Genomic DNA, 16,914 nt, shown 5'->3' with positions numbered 1-16,914 from the left:
GGGGGGGGGGGGGGCAGCAATTCATCCATGTCCATGGCGTCGAAGTCGAGCAACTTGAGTTCACAGTTATCTTCGTACTCGGCATCAACGAGTTCTGCATTAACTAACTTCCGGCACAGCGGTGAACACAGGCGCAACGACGACAATTTCCGGCACATCCGCCATCTCCTATGGTATGGCATGGATTTCTTCCCGGGATATTATTGTCCTGGTGTTCCAGCGAAATGGCGGCGCTGCACACGGCGATGAACGCAGTGGTGGTGTTGGCGATGGTTGTGGCGGGGCCGGAGGCCACCACTAGGGCCGTAGCGACGGAGAGGGGCACAAAGCACTGCCCTGCGGTGGCGGAGACCACCGTTCCTGCTCTGGCAACGCTGCTGGCTCCATCCTGTTCTGGCAACGCTGCTGGCTCCAGCTGAAACTCCGAGAAGCAAAACTGAAGGTCAGAGAAAACATCCTCTTCTTACCTTTCTTTCTCTGTTCGTAGACTACTCTCTAGAGTAATTCATGCTGATAACCTGAGATGGTACAAAGATTGAGAGGAGATGGATGTCTTTATTTATAGAATCTGTTGGGTATTTATAGAATCCCAATAGGTACTTTACAGGATTTGCGTCACTTCTTTTTTTGCATATATTTCCACCACCATTCCCCGCAAAAATGTCCAGACACGGCTGCTGCAGAGCAAAGATTACCAACACAAGAGTGGTATGTGCATTTGTCAGATTCATTGACCAATCTGGGGATACAATGGACATCGAAGCTCACTTTGCCTAAGCTAAACATGGCACAAAGAATTAACACTATGAGCAACAAAGCCGAGAATGGAGGACTCCACAAATCATAGACAAATGATGATTCGCAATACAATCATCAATGATACACCGTACGAGCATGAAACAGTTCCAGCAATAGGAAGCCATTTCCCGATTCCCAGCTCAAAGGCATACTTTCAATTCTCAAATATATCAAATCTAAGTACACCTCAACAAGTTCTAACACTTTAGGCCAAACAAAGTTCATCAACAACTTAGAAGTACTATACACTGCTCCATTACAGCTTATCAGCTCATTTGGCTGGCAAATGTTGCTCCTTCCTCTTCAGCGCGCTTCATATTGAACAACTGCCCAAGTGAGAAGGTTTAATCAGAAATTGCATATACCATCCAGAAAATAAATATTGCGAACAGATAATTTCTACTAACTAGGAATCTAATCCCCCCAGATGCATCATTGAGCATACAACATATATTTCTCCATGAAAGAAGCCATGAGAGCAAATTATGTACTTCAATTCAATCACAAACAACAACGATTAGGCATTGCGCGAAAATAATATATTGTAGTATAAAAATGTGAAATTATACAAATATGGCATCAAATGCCCATCATGTCTGACAATTCGGCCCAAAAGGCATATACTAGAGCCAGCCAATTAGACCTAACAGTCTGAACGATGTAGGAGAACAGAAAACCTAGCAGCTCCCAAACGCTCTCATCAGCCTTTCCCTTCTACCGGCACCCCTACTTCCCAGGCATGTAACCGCAACTCTACTGCTGCTTCAGCAGCCCTGAACGGGTATGGCGAGATTCAGCAGCCCCATGGCTGGCGAGCCACAGCAAGCTCCCCAGCTCTGTATCTCCTCTGTCCATGCCACCCCCAGATCTAAAGTTTTTGCACAATCTTACGCAAAAAGTAAAGCTTATCCCGCCGATTTCCCCCTGGTGAGCGATGCAGTTAGCATCAATGATGCCCAGGCAAGCATGGAGACAACATTTTTCCTGGGTGCCCGCCTAACTGAGAAATCCTGGGCATCGATCCAGGCTGTCCACCTCAGAACGCTCGGACGAAATAACGACATTTAAGCGACAATTAGGCGACAACTTAAAACATACCAATTTGTTACAACCTGTCAATTTATCATCAAACATCACAAGGCCTCAGTAAAGTAGTGAGATCATTACTGTATCCCTTAATATCAACAGGTGGGCCATGTGGTTGTTTCTTGAGGTTAAAATGGTATGTAAAGTGTGGCTTGTGAGGGTGCTTATGTAGTTGCAGAGACCGTGAGGTTGGGGCTGCAGTCTTTATGAGATTATGGAATGGTACCAAGTTTCTGTGCCAGGACATGTAACCAGGTTATTCTCGTTTAAGAAGTCAACTTATTTAGCTTATTAGCAACAATATCTCCAATAATTGATTTTCAAGGCACAAAAAGAGGGAAGTTAGAGAGGGCCATGTACATCTACCAAAATATTATTACAACACAAACTCCAATGTTCTCCTCCCAAAATTTAGTACTTCCTCCGGTCCACATTAATGGACTCCACTTTGTCTAGAACTCTAGATTCGCATGCATCTAGTCTAAAAACTTAACTACATACATATGAATCTAGATAAAGTTGAGTCTATTAATATGGACCGGAGGGAGTAAAATAATTGAAAATATGAAAAAAAAAAAAAAAAAACATTACAAAAAATGGCATAGTGATGGCCCACATGTATTTTCAAAAATATGTTCTATTTCAAAGTTTCTATAATAAAAATCTAGATAACCACTTGAACCTTAAGAGAAAAATCCACATAGCCTCTTGAACTCAAAACCATATATTTTACCCCAGAAATTGTGTCTGCAAGCAATTTTGGATATAAATTTGGTTATTCAATTTAATGGTGTTATGCGGCTTTTCACCAAGGTTCAAGAGGCTACGTAGACTTTTTGAACTTCCTATTTCAATATGGTTCTTCATTCTAACTTACATACTATTGCACAAGTAAATGGTTCAATTCTTGTGCTCATATTGAAAGGAATCAGGATTGATAATAATTAATGCTGTTTGAGCCTGTACTTTTTTTGAGTGTCTATTTATGTTCGATTGGTATCTATGGATTGATCACAAGCCGAAACATGGTTAGAGCTCTAATATGTCTTGAACTTATACTTAATTCAATTAATCTAAATCTTGTAACATTTTCTGATATATTTGATAGTCGCCAATTAATAGGAGGCATGTACAAGGTTCATATAAGCTCGATGGGCCATATATACCTGGCACATACTTGCAGCCAATGTGCAGTAGTGCATAGAGTACTAAGTTAGGCAATAACAAGAATGACATGGTGATGGACCACATGTACTTCCAAAGATATATACTCCGTAATTATATTTCAAGGTGTCTGCAAGCAAATTTGGGATAGAAAATTGGTTTTCAGTTTAATGGTGATATGCTGCTTTTCACCAAAGGTTCAAGTGGTTACAAAGACATTTTTGAACTTCCTATTTCAATATGGTTTTTCATTCTAACTTACAACTGATTGTACAAGTAGAAGTATGCACAAGGTTGGTATAAAATCGAGTGACCATATATAACTGGCACATACTTGCATCCAATGTGCACTAGTGTATCTCGAAGTTTCTATATAAAAAAATCCAGATAACCACTTGAACCTAGGAGAAAAATCCGCATAACCTCATAAGCTTCAAACTACATATTTTACCCCAGAAATTGTGTCTCCAGGCAATTTTAGGGTAGAAAAATGTGGTCTTCAATTTAATGGTGTTATGCGGCTTTTCTCCAAGGTTCAAGAGGTTACGTAAACTTTTTTGAACTTCCTATTTCAATATGGCCCTTCAATCTATCTTGGGCAAGTCAGAACCTATTGCGTAAGTAAATGAAAGCATGAGCAAGGTTCATAGACACTTGTATAACCATACACCAGGCACACACCTGACGTGCATTAGTACAAATTTCAGCAAGGCCTAATATGATGTAGTGATGGTCCAAGTGCATCCTGAATTATTGTATTTCAATGTTCCTATAAGAACTCCAGATAACAAGTTGAACCCCAGTAAAAAAAATCTGCTTAAACTCATAAAATCAAAACCATATATAATACCCCATAAATTGTGCTAGCTAGCGACTTTGGGATAAAAATGTGATTTCCGATTTAATGATGTTATGCAGCTTTCCCCACGGTTCAAGAAGTTATGAAGACTTCTTCAAACTCCAAATTTCTGTACTGTTCTTCATCCTATCTTGAGCAAGTCGTGAACTATTGCACGAGTAAATAAAAGCATGTACACAGTTTACATGAATTCCAGTGAATCCATACAACTGGTATGTACTTAGATCCATCATGCATTGGTACATACGGTACTTGATAAGCAATGATAAATGTTCAGCGATCAAATATTTTGATCGGTGAAGCAGGAGGGAGAACACTTATTGAGGGTGATAAATAGTATGTGATGTGATAGCTGACTTTCAATGTTTTAGATGCAACGTAGCTTTTTTTTCCTAAAAGTAACTGCACAGTACTATTTTTCATATGAGGTGGTTGCTAGGAACCCAGTTCGGCTAACTAGAAGACCAGTAATAACGTTGAAATAGCACAAGCAATTGCGAACCCACGGAACAAGTGCAAAGAAGCAGCCGCCATTGTAAAATGAAACTACCACAGTAATAGTTAAGAGATTTATGAGAGATCGAGAGGATAAATCGATGTGTCCGTACTCCTGGTGGTGCGCTTCTTGTACAGGATGCGGTAGCCACACTCACGGCACTGGATCACATCTCCTGCCTTCAGCGTGTTCTCCGCTCCGCAATCTGAAGAAGCACATACTAGTTAAAATTATGAAGAAGAAATCTAATTACTTGTACTTCATAAACAGCGACAAATCCAGCGGACAGCGAGCGAGGCTAACAATCCGCCCCTAATTGACAGGGCCTTGAACAAGTAAAGATCCACACCACACGCGAGCGCGCGCATTTTGTGCCTCTTTTCGTGCCCAACAAATCGAATCAAGACAAGATGACCGACAAACCGACTGAAATCAAACCGCCAGCAAGCAATCGGGGGAAAGAGAGATAGATTACCTCCGCAGAGATAGCTGACCGGCTCCGGCTGCTGCGGATCCATCGGGATCGGGGAGAAGCTCGTGCGGGGGCCGGGGGCTGGACTAGGGTTTAGAAGGGTTAGGGTTGGTGAGAGGCAGCGCCCGTGCAGGGATTAAAAGGGGAAACGGGGAGGCAAAGCTTGACGGGCTGGATCACTTGCCGTGCTTTAATGGGCCGTGAAATCAGTAGCTCGTTCGGTCTGGACCGATCGATTCCATACCAGTTAGCTCGCTCTCCCTCTTTCCCTCAAAAAAACAAATCACTCTCCCTCTCTTGTTTCTTCTCCCCTCACAAAACTCAGTCCCTCTCTGAAAAGAATCTCCCTCCGGCTCTTAACAAGAAAAAATATTTATACAAATTTTTATGAAAATATTATAAATACAAATTATAGCTAAAGTTGTAAATCGTCAGGAAAATTTAAGGACGCCTTATATCTTAAATTTTATGGAGGGAGTAAGTTGTAACTAGCGCAGCCTAAAAAGATATCATAGGTTGTCCCTCCAAAAAAAGGGTTAAGTGCACTTTTAGTCTCTCAAGTTTGTAAAAATCTAATTTTGGCCCCTTTATTCTGTTTTGGTTTAAATTTGGTCTCAAACTCTTAATTGAGTCTAATTTTGGTCTCTGATAGGGGTTTAATGATGGTTGACCGGTTTTTGACTCTTTTTTCGTTAAAAATGACTGGTTTTAATCTGTGTGGGATCATTTGTCATCAGTCAACAAATAGAAGAAATCCCCTTGCCCTAACACACATGTGTGCCCCCTCTGCCTTTCTCGGTTGGTGCAGCCGTCCTCGCCACTGATTTTCTCCTAACATAAAACCCACGCATGTCCATCGATTCTGCCTTTCTCGTCCAGTTTATCCACTCTCGTAGTGTCAGGAACCGCCGCTAGGTGTTAGGGAAGAGTTAGGGTTACTACGCTAGACGGATAATGATCATGATCTCACTGGTGAATATTCATGATGCTAATTGCATAACTGATCTCTAGGTGAGATGGTCCTACGTGGACTAAATCTGTCAAATTTGTTCACGGTGGCAAAAATAAGAGTGAAAAACCAGTAAACCATCGTTAAACCGGTACGAAGGACCAAAATTGGACTTAATTAAGGGTTTGAGGGCAAGTTCAGATCAAAACAGAGTTAAGGGACCAAAGTTAGACTTTGGCAAGACATGAGGGACCAAAAATACACTTAAGCCAAAAAAAAAAATATTGCTAGTGTAGGTGCTAACTCAGTGTTGTAAAACATAGTTCTCCCACCTCTTGAGAGCACTTTGACGAAAAGAAACGAGAAGGCATGGTCAGAGAAGGTTGAACACCAACATTCTTTTTAGAGCAATTCCAATAGTGTAGACAGCTGCTGGCTATAAGCCAAGTGCCTTGTAATTTATAGCCAACTTAGAGTCAATACATACAATAGTGAGCTATAAAAATGTAGTACTTTATCAATGGATGACCTACTTTTCACTCTCACAAAGTGCCTAGAAGCACGTGCTAGAGCTGGCTCTTGCATAAGAGCCCACTCTCCTTCTCTCTCCTCCTCTCTCTCATCCAACTAAGCAATATTATACTCCCTCCGTCACGTAATAGGTGTCGCATTGTCAATTTTACGAAAACCACCTCTTCTTTTTCCCGACCAAGCTCCGTGTCCCTCCACCCCGCACCTCGTCCTCTTCCTGGCGACGCACCGCACCGCCCCGCCCCGCCCCGACGAGCTCGTCGCTCCCGTCGTCGCGCCCACCACCCTCGCCGCCCCTCACTCTTTCCTTTGCGTGCGCCGTCGCCGTCCTCTCCTTCTCTCTCGTCGCGGGCGGTCTCTTCCAATTGCGCCGCCGAGCCCACATCCTCTTGTGCCCACCGAGGTGGCCTTGTGCCCACTAAGAGGTGCTTTCTTCCTCTTGGAAACAAGCATATATAGTTTGCCGCCGTCAATTTGTTCCTTCATATAGCTGTGCAGAGAGAAGAATAAATTTAGTCCACATGATGAGCATCGAACTCCTTCAAAAATCACAAAAAGAATTGGAACTTACTCATTGGAGAGAATTAATGGATCATCATATTGGAGTCTCGTCTTGTTGTTTATTCTCTTTCTCTTGTTATCTTGTACCCCTCTTGTTCCCTTGACCATATCCTACAAAAATATTCATGCTATAAAGAATACTCCAAAACAAATGCAACAATGCTATAAATAAAATGATTATGCCAAAAAAAGAAAGCATGATCTTGTTTTACTTTTTGGAGCCACAGTATATGAATTTCTGAATTTGTTAAGTGATAGTTACAGTATATGAATTTCTGAATTTGTTAAGTGATAGTTACAGTATATGAATTTCTGAATTTGCTATCATAGGATCAAGAAAAGGCATTATAAATCTGTAGCAGTATATGATCTTGTTTGCATTTGCTTTTCTATTCCAAACAGGAGTACCAATGTCGGCTGGACATAACCTGGAAGCTATCACATCTGGTGAATACTGAAAATGAAACCATCTCAATCCAATAGGTAAAAGTGTGTAGATGGGGAGACATCCGCCCATATTAACTTTTGTATCTGCAGATAAGCTTTAACCTTACCTGGTGCTAATACATTTAAAATCATAACCTGTATGCCGCAGTTGTTCCATGATAAAAGTGTGTTTGAAATTATATTCTGTTGATCTTTCGGCTTAACCGCGTTGAAGTCTTGCAAGTCTGGCACTCATCTGCAACTCTCTGGTGCGTGAGGCTGCATTGTCGTATACCATATGATTGTAGAGCTACTGGACTCCATACGAAACAACTCTGTAATAGCTTATCATTTACTTACTACCTTGTGCATCAATGAAGGATTAAAAAGAAAACTTTGACTGTTTTCTTTGTTTAAATTTAAATGTGTAGATGGGGAGACATCCGCCCATATTAACTTTTGTATCTGCGGATAAGCTTTAACCTTACCTGGTGCTAATACATTTAAAATTTTGAATCAGGCAAACAAAAGATGTGGTAAAAGCAGTGAAGAAGCGCCCATATATAGATTGCCGCGCATCTTCTGCGGCAGTTACCAATTTTTCATGCAAGGACCAAGGAGCCATCTCCTGGAGCGTTGGCCTGCAGCGCCTTGGCCTCATCTCTGAATCTCTGACCGATCTGGCAGTATGGGTATAGGTAACCAACTGCATTGCTTATTTGCTCTTTCTGATCACATCCGGCCGTCAGGGAGCTTCTCCGCCACTTCCAATTGATTTTCAGATAATATTCTCCTTCAGGGGTTATTCAGCCCTGATTGTTCATTGCCTGGAAGGGCTGCAATCCTACAGAGCTGATTTCAGGAAGCTGGGTGACAGCATTATCAGAAGGAGAGCTGCTTTCTCTCTCGCAATTTCAGGTGGAGTTTGCAGCATTACCACTTTCAGAAAATGGTGTGCATTTTTGCTGACAAAGTAATGTGTACTTTCAGATAATACAGTAAGGAGTACTTTCAGATAATGGTGTTCATTTCATTGTTGCTGAAACATATGATGAGTACATGTACAATCTGCAGGTTATTACAGTATCTCCGGATCTACTAGGATGAAACTCCAAGTTGAGCTCCAACAACTTCAGGATTATGCCAAGAATGTGGTACCTGCACGAGAAGGTGCTGGTCTTCCACATCCACGACCGCAAGATCGCCCGCCTTCACTCCACCAGCTTCGGGATCTTCCACCTCCACTCCTCGAGCTCCAGTGGCGTCCGTCTGCGAGAGGTCGCCGGCGCGAAGGGTGGGAGGTCGCCAGCTCGCCGGCATGAGCCTATGAGCTCCACCGGGTGGCCCGCCGGCTCCAGCCAGCGAGGCGTGCGAGACTCCGTCGGCACCAGGCAGCGAGGGGCGAGGGACTCCGCCGGCACCAGGCTGCGAGGGGCGCGGGACTCCGCCGGCGTCACGCTGCGAGGGGTGCGGGACTCCGCCGCCACCAAGGTGCGCGGCGCGTGAAGCTCCGGCGGCGGCGCGGAATTTCGGCGGCATCAGGCTGCACGGGGCGGCGTCAGGGCGGCGCGATCCGCCGGCGGGAGCCTGCGGCATCGACCACGGGACTCCGCCGGCACCAAGGTGCGCGGCGCGTGAAGCTCCGGCGGCGGCGCGGAATTTCGGCGGCATCAGGCGCACGGGGCGGCGTCAGGGCGGCGCGATCCGCCGGCGGGAGCCTGCGGCATCGACCGCGGGAGTCCCCCGCTGCCAGGCTGCACGGGGCGCGGAACTCCGGCGTCGTCACGGGCGTGCGATCCGCCGGCGGGAGCCCGCGCACGCGATCTTGGGAGATACGATTTGGGATTGGATGGTGATGTTTTCGAAATACTAAGGGTTCAATTGCAAAAACTGTTTTACACTAGCCCTGCGACACCTATTACGTGACGGAGGGAGTACTATTTTAATCCTTATAGCCAGCTGACTAGGACTTATTGTACTTGCTCTTAAAGGTTGCCTATTTGCGCTTTATTTATTAGAGGTTGAACACCAACATGGATTCAGGGATCGGCTCATCTGTTAGAACCGTGAGAGGCACCGTCCCGATAGGTCCTTCACTTCAGATATCCATATAGTCGAACATACGCACAGTGCGATCTTTCCTATCCAAAACACATCCTGGTGACTGAAAGAGAACACCGCAATGAATTTCAAGTCGGCCAATCTGATTGTCGACTCATTCTTGAACATCTTCATGCTCTGCCAATGTGGTCAGCTATATCCTACCAACAGTGAGACAAATGCACAAAAGCTTGATAAGGAATCTTCACCTGCCCCAGATTGCAAAGACAATCATAGAGAAACCAACCCAGGATTTGTTCCAATGCATGAAAAAGAAGCCTCTTTCCACATTGCTTCCAGTCTTGCTTAATACATAGCAGCTCAAAGTGTGCACACATGACAACAGGACCGTTACAACTCATGTATTCCCATGGAAACAAGGTAAGGATGACCGTAATATCATAGGTTGGGCACACAGCTAGTTCGTCAGCTCCATAATGGCACTGACTATGTCACCATTAGCAGCCTTGAGTGACCTCACAGCCTTCGCCCTCGGCACGCCGGCCTGGGTCATCACCAGCTCAATGTCCTTTGGTTCTACCCCTTCCTCGTCACAATCCTCGTCATCATCCTGAGCTGCTGCCGAAGCCCCAGGGTTTGAGATGACACTGCTCAGATCAGGCGCCTTGAATTGCTCTGCAGCCTGTGACTGCAGCTGTGAGCTCAGATCCTCGATCTTAGCCTCACCGAAGATGACATAGGTGTCAGAAGCGGGGCTCTTGAAGACATCTGGCTTGGAGATAACAAACAGGATCTGACAAAGAAACAAAAGTTAGCAGCAAGAAAATAACAAATATGCTTGTGGAAAGATAACAGCACTCAGAAACTCACATTCTTGCTCTTCTTGACAGTTACACGGCTCACACCAGTGATGGACTTCATGCCAAGCTTCAGCATAGCTTTCCTGCTCTTTTTCTCGCTCCGACTCTGCTTAGATCTTCCACTTGCATCAGCTCCTGGTTACCAGAGCATAGAAGGTTAAAGTTGAGAACAAAGACCAGTTCACAATTTTAAGTTTCCAGCAAATAAAAAGATAGCATGCAAATGAACAGCTTCATTACAACAAACATAGCCCAATTACCAATTGGTCATGCTACAGAGTAAAAAGGCATGTACAATAAGAGCTCCCATTACACCATCTTATGTATTGGCCAAGTTACAAATACAACTCATCAGCTTATTTGATGACCACACAAAAAATATTGTCAACCACGAGAAAAAAAAATGGAAAAGGTATCAGTTGGTGGTAACCAGAAATCGTGGGTGGGTATAGAAACAAAAATTATAATAGAACATCCTAAAAGATACTAAGCAAATATTTCGGCCAAGTTGGTAAAGTACTACTGTGTGTGCAGTAAAAAAATGTACCTATATGTTGAGATCATTTCAGATGTCAACGAAAAGATATGATCAATGCATATAGCAGCATAGCACTAAAATGGACCTAGCACGCCATTAAATACACATAGTACACCCACTATCCAAAGCTAGGAGAAAAGTGCAGCAAATGTTTAAGACAAATATGCCAGTTTTGAATCGTTTATCAGAAAAAAAAATTATAGCTCTGAATTCTCTAGCCTTACTGTCAATTTGTAAATTCCTTCACACAATTTTTCATACAATAACAAACTAAACCAAATACTTGATGTAGGAGCACGTATAAGATTAGCCAACAATGGATAAAAACGACTAGAACATCATACCCTCAGCATCATCATCATCTTTGTCATCCTCATCATCATCATCGTCATCCTCATCATCGTCGTCCTCAACTACCGGCTCATCTCCTCCCTGAACGTACAATGGATTTTTACAAGTTCAAATTACTGACCGGTAATGGCAACTAAAGAAACAAAATACGAACAGAATAAATATATGCTTATAATCTGAAAGCACAAGACCAAAATCAAATAAACAATGCTCCTAAATTTACCATTTATCAGTTAGCATGACATGATTGCAAGAATACTAGTGTCACAAATAGAGGCAAAGTAGTTACTTCTTCTAGTCAAGATTTATGAAGAATAGTATATCCAACAGAAATGGAGTTCATAGTTGAGACATAAGTATGATGATACATGTGGGTGTTCAAAGCAATGATGTGTAGTTCTCATGATAGAATATCAACTAATTTGGGTCATAGTACAATATAACCAAAGAACCTATCAAAATTGTAGATAAGCAACCATGAGCAAGCTTCAATCATGTACTCCATTTTGTGGTTTTGTTGCTCACTACCAACATCCAAAACATAAATGGATGTGTTCCCAGACCTACTTGGTGACCAAACATGGAGTCTGGCCTATAAGACTTAAATTAGTTGGTACTGTGCTGAGCCTCTGAAAGGTCATATTATTTGTGAGCAGAAGTCTGAAAAAAGTAATTTATACAGAACAAAACTTAAATATGCTGTAGTCGTTATGATCTTGTGTCAGAAATGTTAAGCCTATAGCTTTGAACTGTATTTAGTTTTAGCACGCCATGTTCCCACAAGGAAGATTCAACTACTACAGGTTCAAAATTTAAAAGAAGGTAACACCAAGCCGTTCAGAAACAGAGGCAGTTTATCAGCGAGCTCCCACAGAAAAAATCACCAACCTTACGAAACAGAGCAACCAATCCCTAGACACTGAAACCGTAACGCGTGCGAGATCTACCAAAAGTTTCACCGCATACGACCCCAAACATGCAAAAAAAGCAACAAAATAAGCGTTCTCCCGCAGCACGCAGCCGCGATCCGGCCGCGCGGATCGCAGACGAGGGCAGGAGTGAGGTGAGGAGGGCTAGATCCTCACCGCCGCTGCCGCGTTCTTCTGCTCTTCCAGGACGGCGCGGAGGAGCTCCTCCTGCGCGGCGGTCTCTGCCGTCATGGCGGGGTGCGGGGAGGAGGCGCCGGCGCGGCTGGCAGAAACCCTAGAACCCTAAGCTGGGAGTGCGGAGGTGTGGAGGCGCAAGGGAAGGGAGTCACTGCGACGGAGACGGCGCATAGACTCGTGCCGTTTTATACGGGTGACGAGTGGCATGAATGGGCCGGTAGGTCTGGAGTTCTCGGCCCAGTATGCATGATGAGGCTGCCTGGAGGACGAAGTTCAGATGGGCCCGGTATCACTCTCAAAAAAACAATGGGCCCAGTATCAAAAAAAAAACCTAGCTTGAGTTGGAGAAGAAACGTGTGAAACTAGGCATGCCGCCGGAGAAAGATCATGCCTTTCGTACCTCTGAGTCGTCGTTGTTGCCGTGTCATCTGCCTCCACCTTCGAAGAGGCCCATGCCTTCTCACCTTCCGCCAAAGGGCGTCGTACTATCAAAATGCAGAACGGCTCATCCTATAGCACATGAAAACACAAGGTGGGTTGTCAACGAAAATAACATCGAGCACGGCAACCTCTTCCCATGAGCTATCCACGAACATCATCATCCGCAACACCAACCACCCAGTAAGACGCAAGCTTTAGGATGAAGTCTCCAAAAGAAGACACAACAAGAACATATGGCAACAAACCACCTTGCAAGGTTGAGACTTGAAGTCATCGTCTCTCACACCGCCACTGAGATGTTGATGTCGAAAAGGGGAATCCTATCCCCTCTCACCCATGCTCGAGGAGTCGAGGGTATAACGAGCATATCACTTTGACCAACCATAGTGGAGCGTCACCACAATCGCACGCCAGCACCAACCACTCACCGAAGCAACACACTTCCCGTCCAGCTGTCTGCGGTCCCAAGGCGACGCCTTCAAGGAGGAAATGAAGCCAGAGCACCACCGCCATTTTCGTATGGCGCTGGTGTAGGGGAGCTTTTCGAAGAACCGGAAACAAGTGTGGGTGCGTTTGGGGCGTACCAGTGGCACCACTTAGCAATAATTTCTTTGCGGCATCATTAGCCGGAGCTTCAGTCGAGGTTGATTCGGGTTCTTCAGGCGGAGGTTTGGAGGAGGAAGCGTCTTTGCCGGAGTCTGCGGTAGGTGTCGGAATATCATCAAGGTTGATGACATTCTTGGGATCTTGAGCTACAGAGGAGGAAGGCTTTGGCGGAACCTCCCCTTCCGGGGTAATTGGCATAAAGGCAGGTGAGGGCTTGAGTTTCTTCTTCTGGGGCTTACTGCCGGCAACGTTGTTGCATGATGAAAAGAACATGACACTTAGCATATTTTGAGATAAGTTGCAAAAAGAGTCAGTCGGAAATTGAGTTATTACCCAGGCTTGTTGAAGACCCTCTCTATGCTGGACTGCGAGCTTTCGCCGGTGTCGATCTCCTTGAGACGTTGTTTTTCTTTCTCACGCTTCTTGGTGGCCGCGGCGCTGGGGGCTTCACGCGCGCGTTTGGGCGCCGACCCGGAGGCTGCGCCTCTCTTACGTTTTGCGGGAGGAGGGCCCTCAGGAATTTCCACGTCGGACGCGGCTTCCGGGTTCGTTGTGCCGGCGTGTGGGATCCGGGTCAAGGTCCCAAGATCTTTCTCCTCGAGGGAGTCGAGTTGTATACACAAGACAAAGTCCTTAGACAATTTTGAAGGCATAAAAAGGGAAATAATGATCAGTCGGAAAACTTACCGTTGTGCCGGCACCATCCGTGTGTATGTCAAATTGACACGCATGAGAGTGAACGTCACGCGGAATCTTGATCATAACCCGGAGCCGCTTGTCTAGGGCATCAGAAGAAAGGTTATCCTTGGTGGCGTGCATGGTGTCGTCGCGGCCACTGTACTCATACATCAAACAATCACGGTGTTGGAGGGGTTGGATCCGCTTGGTGAACCAGGAGAGCGTCAGGTCCTTCCCCGACAAGCTGGATTCCATCAGCTTGCAGATCCGCCTAACCATCCTTGTCAACGTTGGTGACTCGGAGATATGCAGGCAGTTAGTCCACGCGGGGGTCTCGCTGGCGGGCCCGTCCTTGAACGTCGGCAGGGTCTTCGGGCTTGCCGGATCTGAGATGTCCTTCACATATAAGAATCCCCCGGACCAGTACCTCACGGACTCGTGACGATCCGTGTGAGGGTAGACGCGACCGGTGCGGATCTTGAAGGTAATGCTCCCGCAGGTGGCGAGCGAAGAAGTCTGCGGGGCCGTCTCCTTCTTGACGGACAAAAAGAACTGAAAGAGGGCCAAATCAGGTTTTACCCGGAGATGACCCTCGCAGAGGGCGACGTGGTTGGCGATGGCGAGGACACTGTTGGGAGAGATGTTGTGGGGTTGAAGCTTGTAAACCTCGAGGATTTCTGAGAAGAAATCGCTCGGAGGCAAGGAGAATCCATGTCCACTAACACCCTTGTCAGCACCCAGTCTACGGCTTCGGGCGCCGGGCTTAGGGCACCCAGAACCACTCTCCAGGATTCGGGTTTTAAGAATCCCTCCGCCTCGAAGTTGCGGAGTTCATCTTCGGTGGTGGTGGTGCAGGGCCACCATTGCCCTTTAACTTCGCCTTCGCGAGTTCGGGCTTTGGATTTCTTGGCGGCGGTGACCTCGTGCACCTTCCTATGCATTTTTTCTTTTCCGGCTAGGTCCGCCGGGTTGGAACTGGCTCCTTCAATGGACTTGTAGGATCCTTTGGCGGGATCCAACTAGACAGGGATGAATGGCGGAGGGGCGAAAGAGATTGGTGTAGCCACGATCGGCTCCAACTGTGATGGAGGCGGAGTAGAAGAAGACATCTACATTGAAAGAAAACTAACTTAGTGACATAGGCATCCCCAATGGGCCTGCCAAAGATGGTACCCGGGGTTTACCGAAGGCCCACGAGTCGAAGAATATGAAGTTTAGAAGCCCAAGTTATATTAAGGAAAGTTAGAGTTGTATTAGGAAATATAGACTTGTAATTTTACGGGACGGGTTAGAAACCCTCCCGAACTCTGTAACTTATGTATTATGAATCCCTCGGCTCCGCCTCTTATATAAGGGGGGGTCGAGGGACAAAGAGAGGATCGACTCATTGTTTCACACAACCCTAGTTTTCATAATTGTCGAGTACTTTTCGGCTGAAACCTTCGAGATCTACTTGCCCTCTACTTCCGACTAAAACCCTAGTCTACACTACAAGAAAAGTTGCCATGGCCGACGAAGTTGAAGTCGCGCCGTGGTTGCTGGTGTACCATGGCCGACGATTTTGGTCCCTCCGTGGTGCATGTCAAAACTTTTTTTTCTCGTTTTTGAGGCCACCTAGCCCGACGAAAGCGGCCAAAACGTCGCGTATGGTGGCCCGGGACGTGGTGCATCGCGAATTCTCGGGTTCGCCGGCCGAGTCAACGCAAATCCGCACCGCCGAGGGATGTAGGGCCCGGATGGCAGCCTCTCTCGGCATTGTTTTTTCTCGATCGCGCCATCTCGTTCAACGTTCTCCGATCGAGCCGTTTACGATGCGGGATCATGGGTCCCGCATGTCATCCTCTATGAACCAAAATTCTTTCTTGAGACAATTGCATTAAGTATGGTGCGTAATGTAATCAACAACTACATCCTCGGACATAGCGCCAATGTTTTATCCCTAGTGGCAACGACACAACACAACCTTAGAACTTTACGTCACTTGTCCCAGTGTCAATGCGAGGCATGAACCCACTATCGAGCATAAATACTCCCTCTTGGAGTTAAAAGCAAAAACTTGGCCAGAGCCTCTACTAGTAACGGAGAGCATGCAAGATCATAAACAACACATATGTAATAACTTGATAATTAACATAACATGGTATTCTCTATCCATCGGATCTAGACAAACACAACATAGAGTATTACGGATAGATGATCTTGATCATGTTAGGCAGCTCACAAAGATCCAACAATGAAGCACAATGAGGAGAAGACAACCATCTAGCTACGCTATGGACCCATAGTCCGGGGGTGAACTACTCACTCATCACTCCGGAGCGACCATGGCGGTGTAGAGTCCTCGGGAGATGAATCCCCTCTCCGGCGGGGTGCGGAGGAGATCTCGAGAATCCCCCGAGATGGGATTGGCGGCGGCGGCGTCTCAGTAAGGTTTTCCGTATCGTGGTTTCGCATCAGGGGTTTCGCGACGGAGGCTTTAAGTAGGCGGAAGGGCAGAGTCGGGGGCCTGACGAGGGGCCCACACCATAGGGCGGCGCGGGCCCCCCCTTGGCCGCGCCGCCATGTGGTGTCGCCACCTCGTGGCCCCACTTCGTATGCTCTTCGGTCTTCTGGAAGCTCCGTGGCAAAATAGGCCCACTGGGTCTTGATTTCGTCCAATTCGAGAATATTTCGTTACTAGGATTTACGAAACCAAAAACAGCGAAAACGAGCAAGCTGGCACTTCGGCATCTTGTTAATAGGTTAGTTCCAGAAAATGCACGAATATGACATAAAGTGTGCATAAAACATGTAGGTATCATCAATAATATGGCATAGAACATAAGAAATTATCGATACGTCGGAGACGTATCAAGCATCCCCAAGCTTGGTTCACGCTGCGTCTGCGGCCGAGCCAAAAGCGATAACAAAGATAATTTCTGAAGTGACATG

The 16,914-nt window shown here is 45.8% G+C and overlaps 2 protein-coding genes across 2 annotated transcripts; both read right to left on the bottom strand.

Moving 5' to 3' along the window:
• Positions 1–844: 844 nt before the first annotated feature.
• LOC124707759 (DNA-directed RNA polymerases II, IV and V subunit 12-like) lies at positions 845–5,014 on the bottom strand. The gene is made up of 3 exons (XM_047239442.1): positions 4,879–5,014; positions 4,516–4,608; positions 845–1,124 (listed from the first exon to the last, which is right to left on the bottom strand). The coding sequence occupies exons 1-3, from the start codon at positions 4,919–4,921 to the stop codon at positions 1,102–1,104; spliced, it is 159 nt and encodes a 52-aa protein (XP_047095398.1). The 5' UTR covers positions 4,922–5,014; the 3' UTR covers positions 845–1,101.
• Positions 5,015–9,622: 4,608 nt separating this feature from the next.
• On the bottom strand, positions 9,623–12,402 carry LOC124650585 (nascent polypeptide-associated complex subunit alpha-like protein 1). Its single transcript, XM_047190100.1, has 4 exons — positions 12,238–12,402; positions 11,146–11,233; positions 10,274–10,398; positions 9,623–10,196 (listed from the first exon to the last, which is right to left on the bottom strand). The coding sequence occupies exons 1-4, from the start codon at positions 12,310–12,312 to the stop codon at positions 9,861–9,863; spliced, it is 624 nt and encodes a 207-aa protein (XP_047046056.1). The 5' UTR covers positions 12,313–12,402; the 3' UTR covers positions 9,623–9,860.
• Positions 12,403–16,914: the final 4,512 nt, after the last annotated feature.

The sequence above is a fragment of the Lolium rigidum genome, chromosome 4 (genome assembly GCF_022539505.1).
Source record: "Lolium rigidum isolate FL_2022 chromosome 4, APGP_CSIRO_Lrig_0.1, whole genome shotgun sequence".
Lineage (NCBI taxonomy): Eukaryota > Viridiplantae > Streptophyta > Magnoliopsida > Poales > Poaceae > Lolium > Lolium rigidum.
Note: the sequence above shows the minus strand (reverse complement) of the source record. Positions and strands in the feature narration are given on the sequence as shown.

What these genes read in the sequence shown, in the direction of transcription:
- LOC124707759 (XM_047239442.1), bottom strand. Translation starts at nt 4,921, where the DNA reads ATGGATCCGCAGCAGCCGGAGCCGGTCAGCTATCTCTGCGGAG. An exon ending in GGTCAGCTATCTCTGCGGAG is followed by an intron (nt 4,609 to 4,878) that starts GTAATCTATCTC and finishes GTGCTTCTTCAG; the next exon opens with ATTGCGGAGCGGAGAACACG. An exon ending in CAAGAAGCGCACCACCAGGA is followed by an intron (nt 1,125 to 4,515) that starts GTACGGACACAT and finishes TCACTTGGGCAG; the next exon opens with TTGTTCAATATGAAGCGCGC.
- LOC124650585 (XM_047190100.1), bottom strand. Translation starts at nt 12,312, where the DNA reads ATGACGGCAGAGACCGCCGCGCAGGAGGAGCTCCTCCGCGCCGTCCTG. An exon ending in AGAAGAACGCGGCAGCGGCG is followed by an intron (nt 11,234 to 12,237) that starts GTGAGGATCTAG and finishes TTGTACGTTCAG; the next exon opens with GGAGGAGATGAGCCGGTAGT. An exon ending in AGATGATGATGATGCTGAGG is followed by an intron (nt 10,399 to 11,145) that starts GTATGATGTTCT and finishes TCTGGTAACCAG; the next exon opens with GAGCTGATGCAAGTGGAAGA.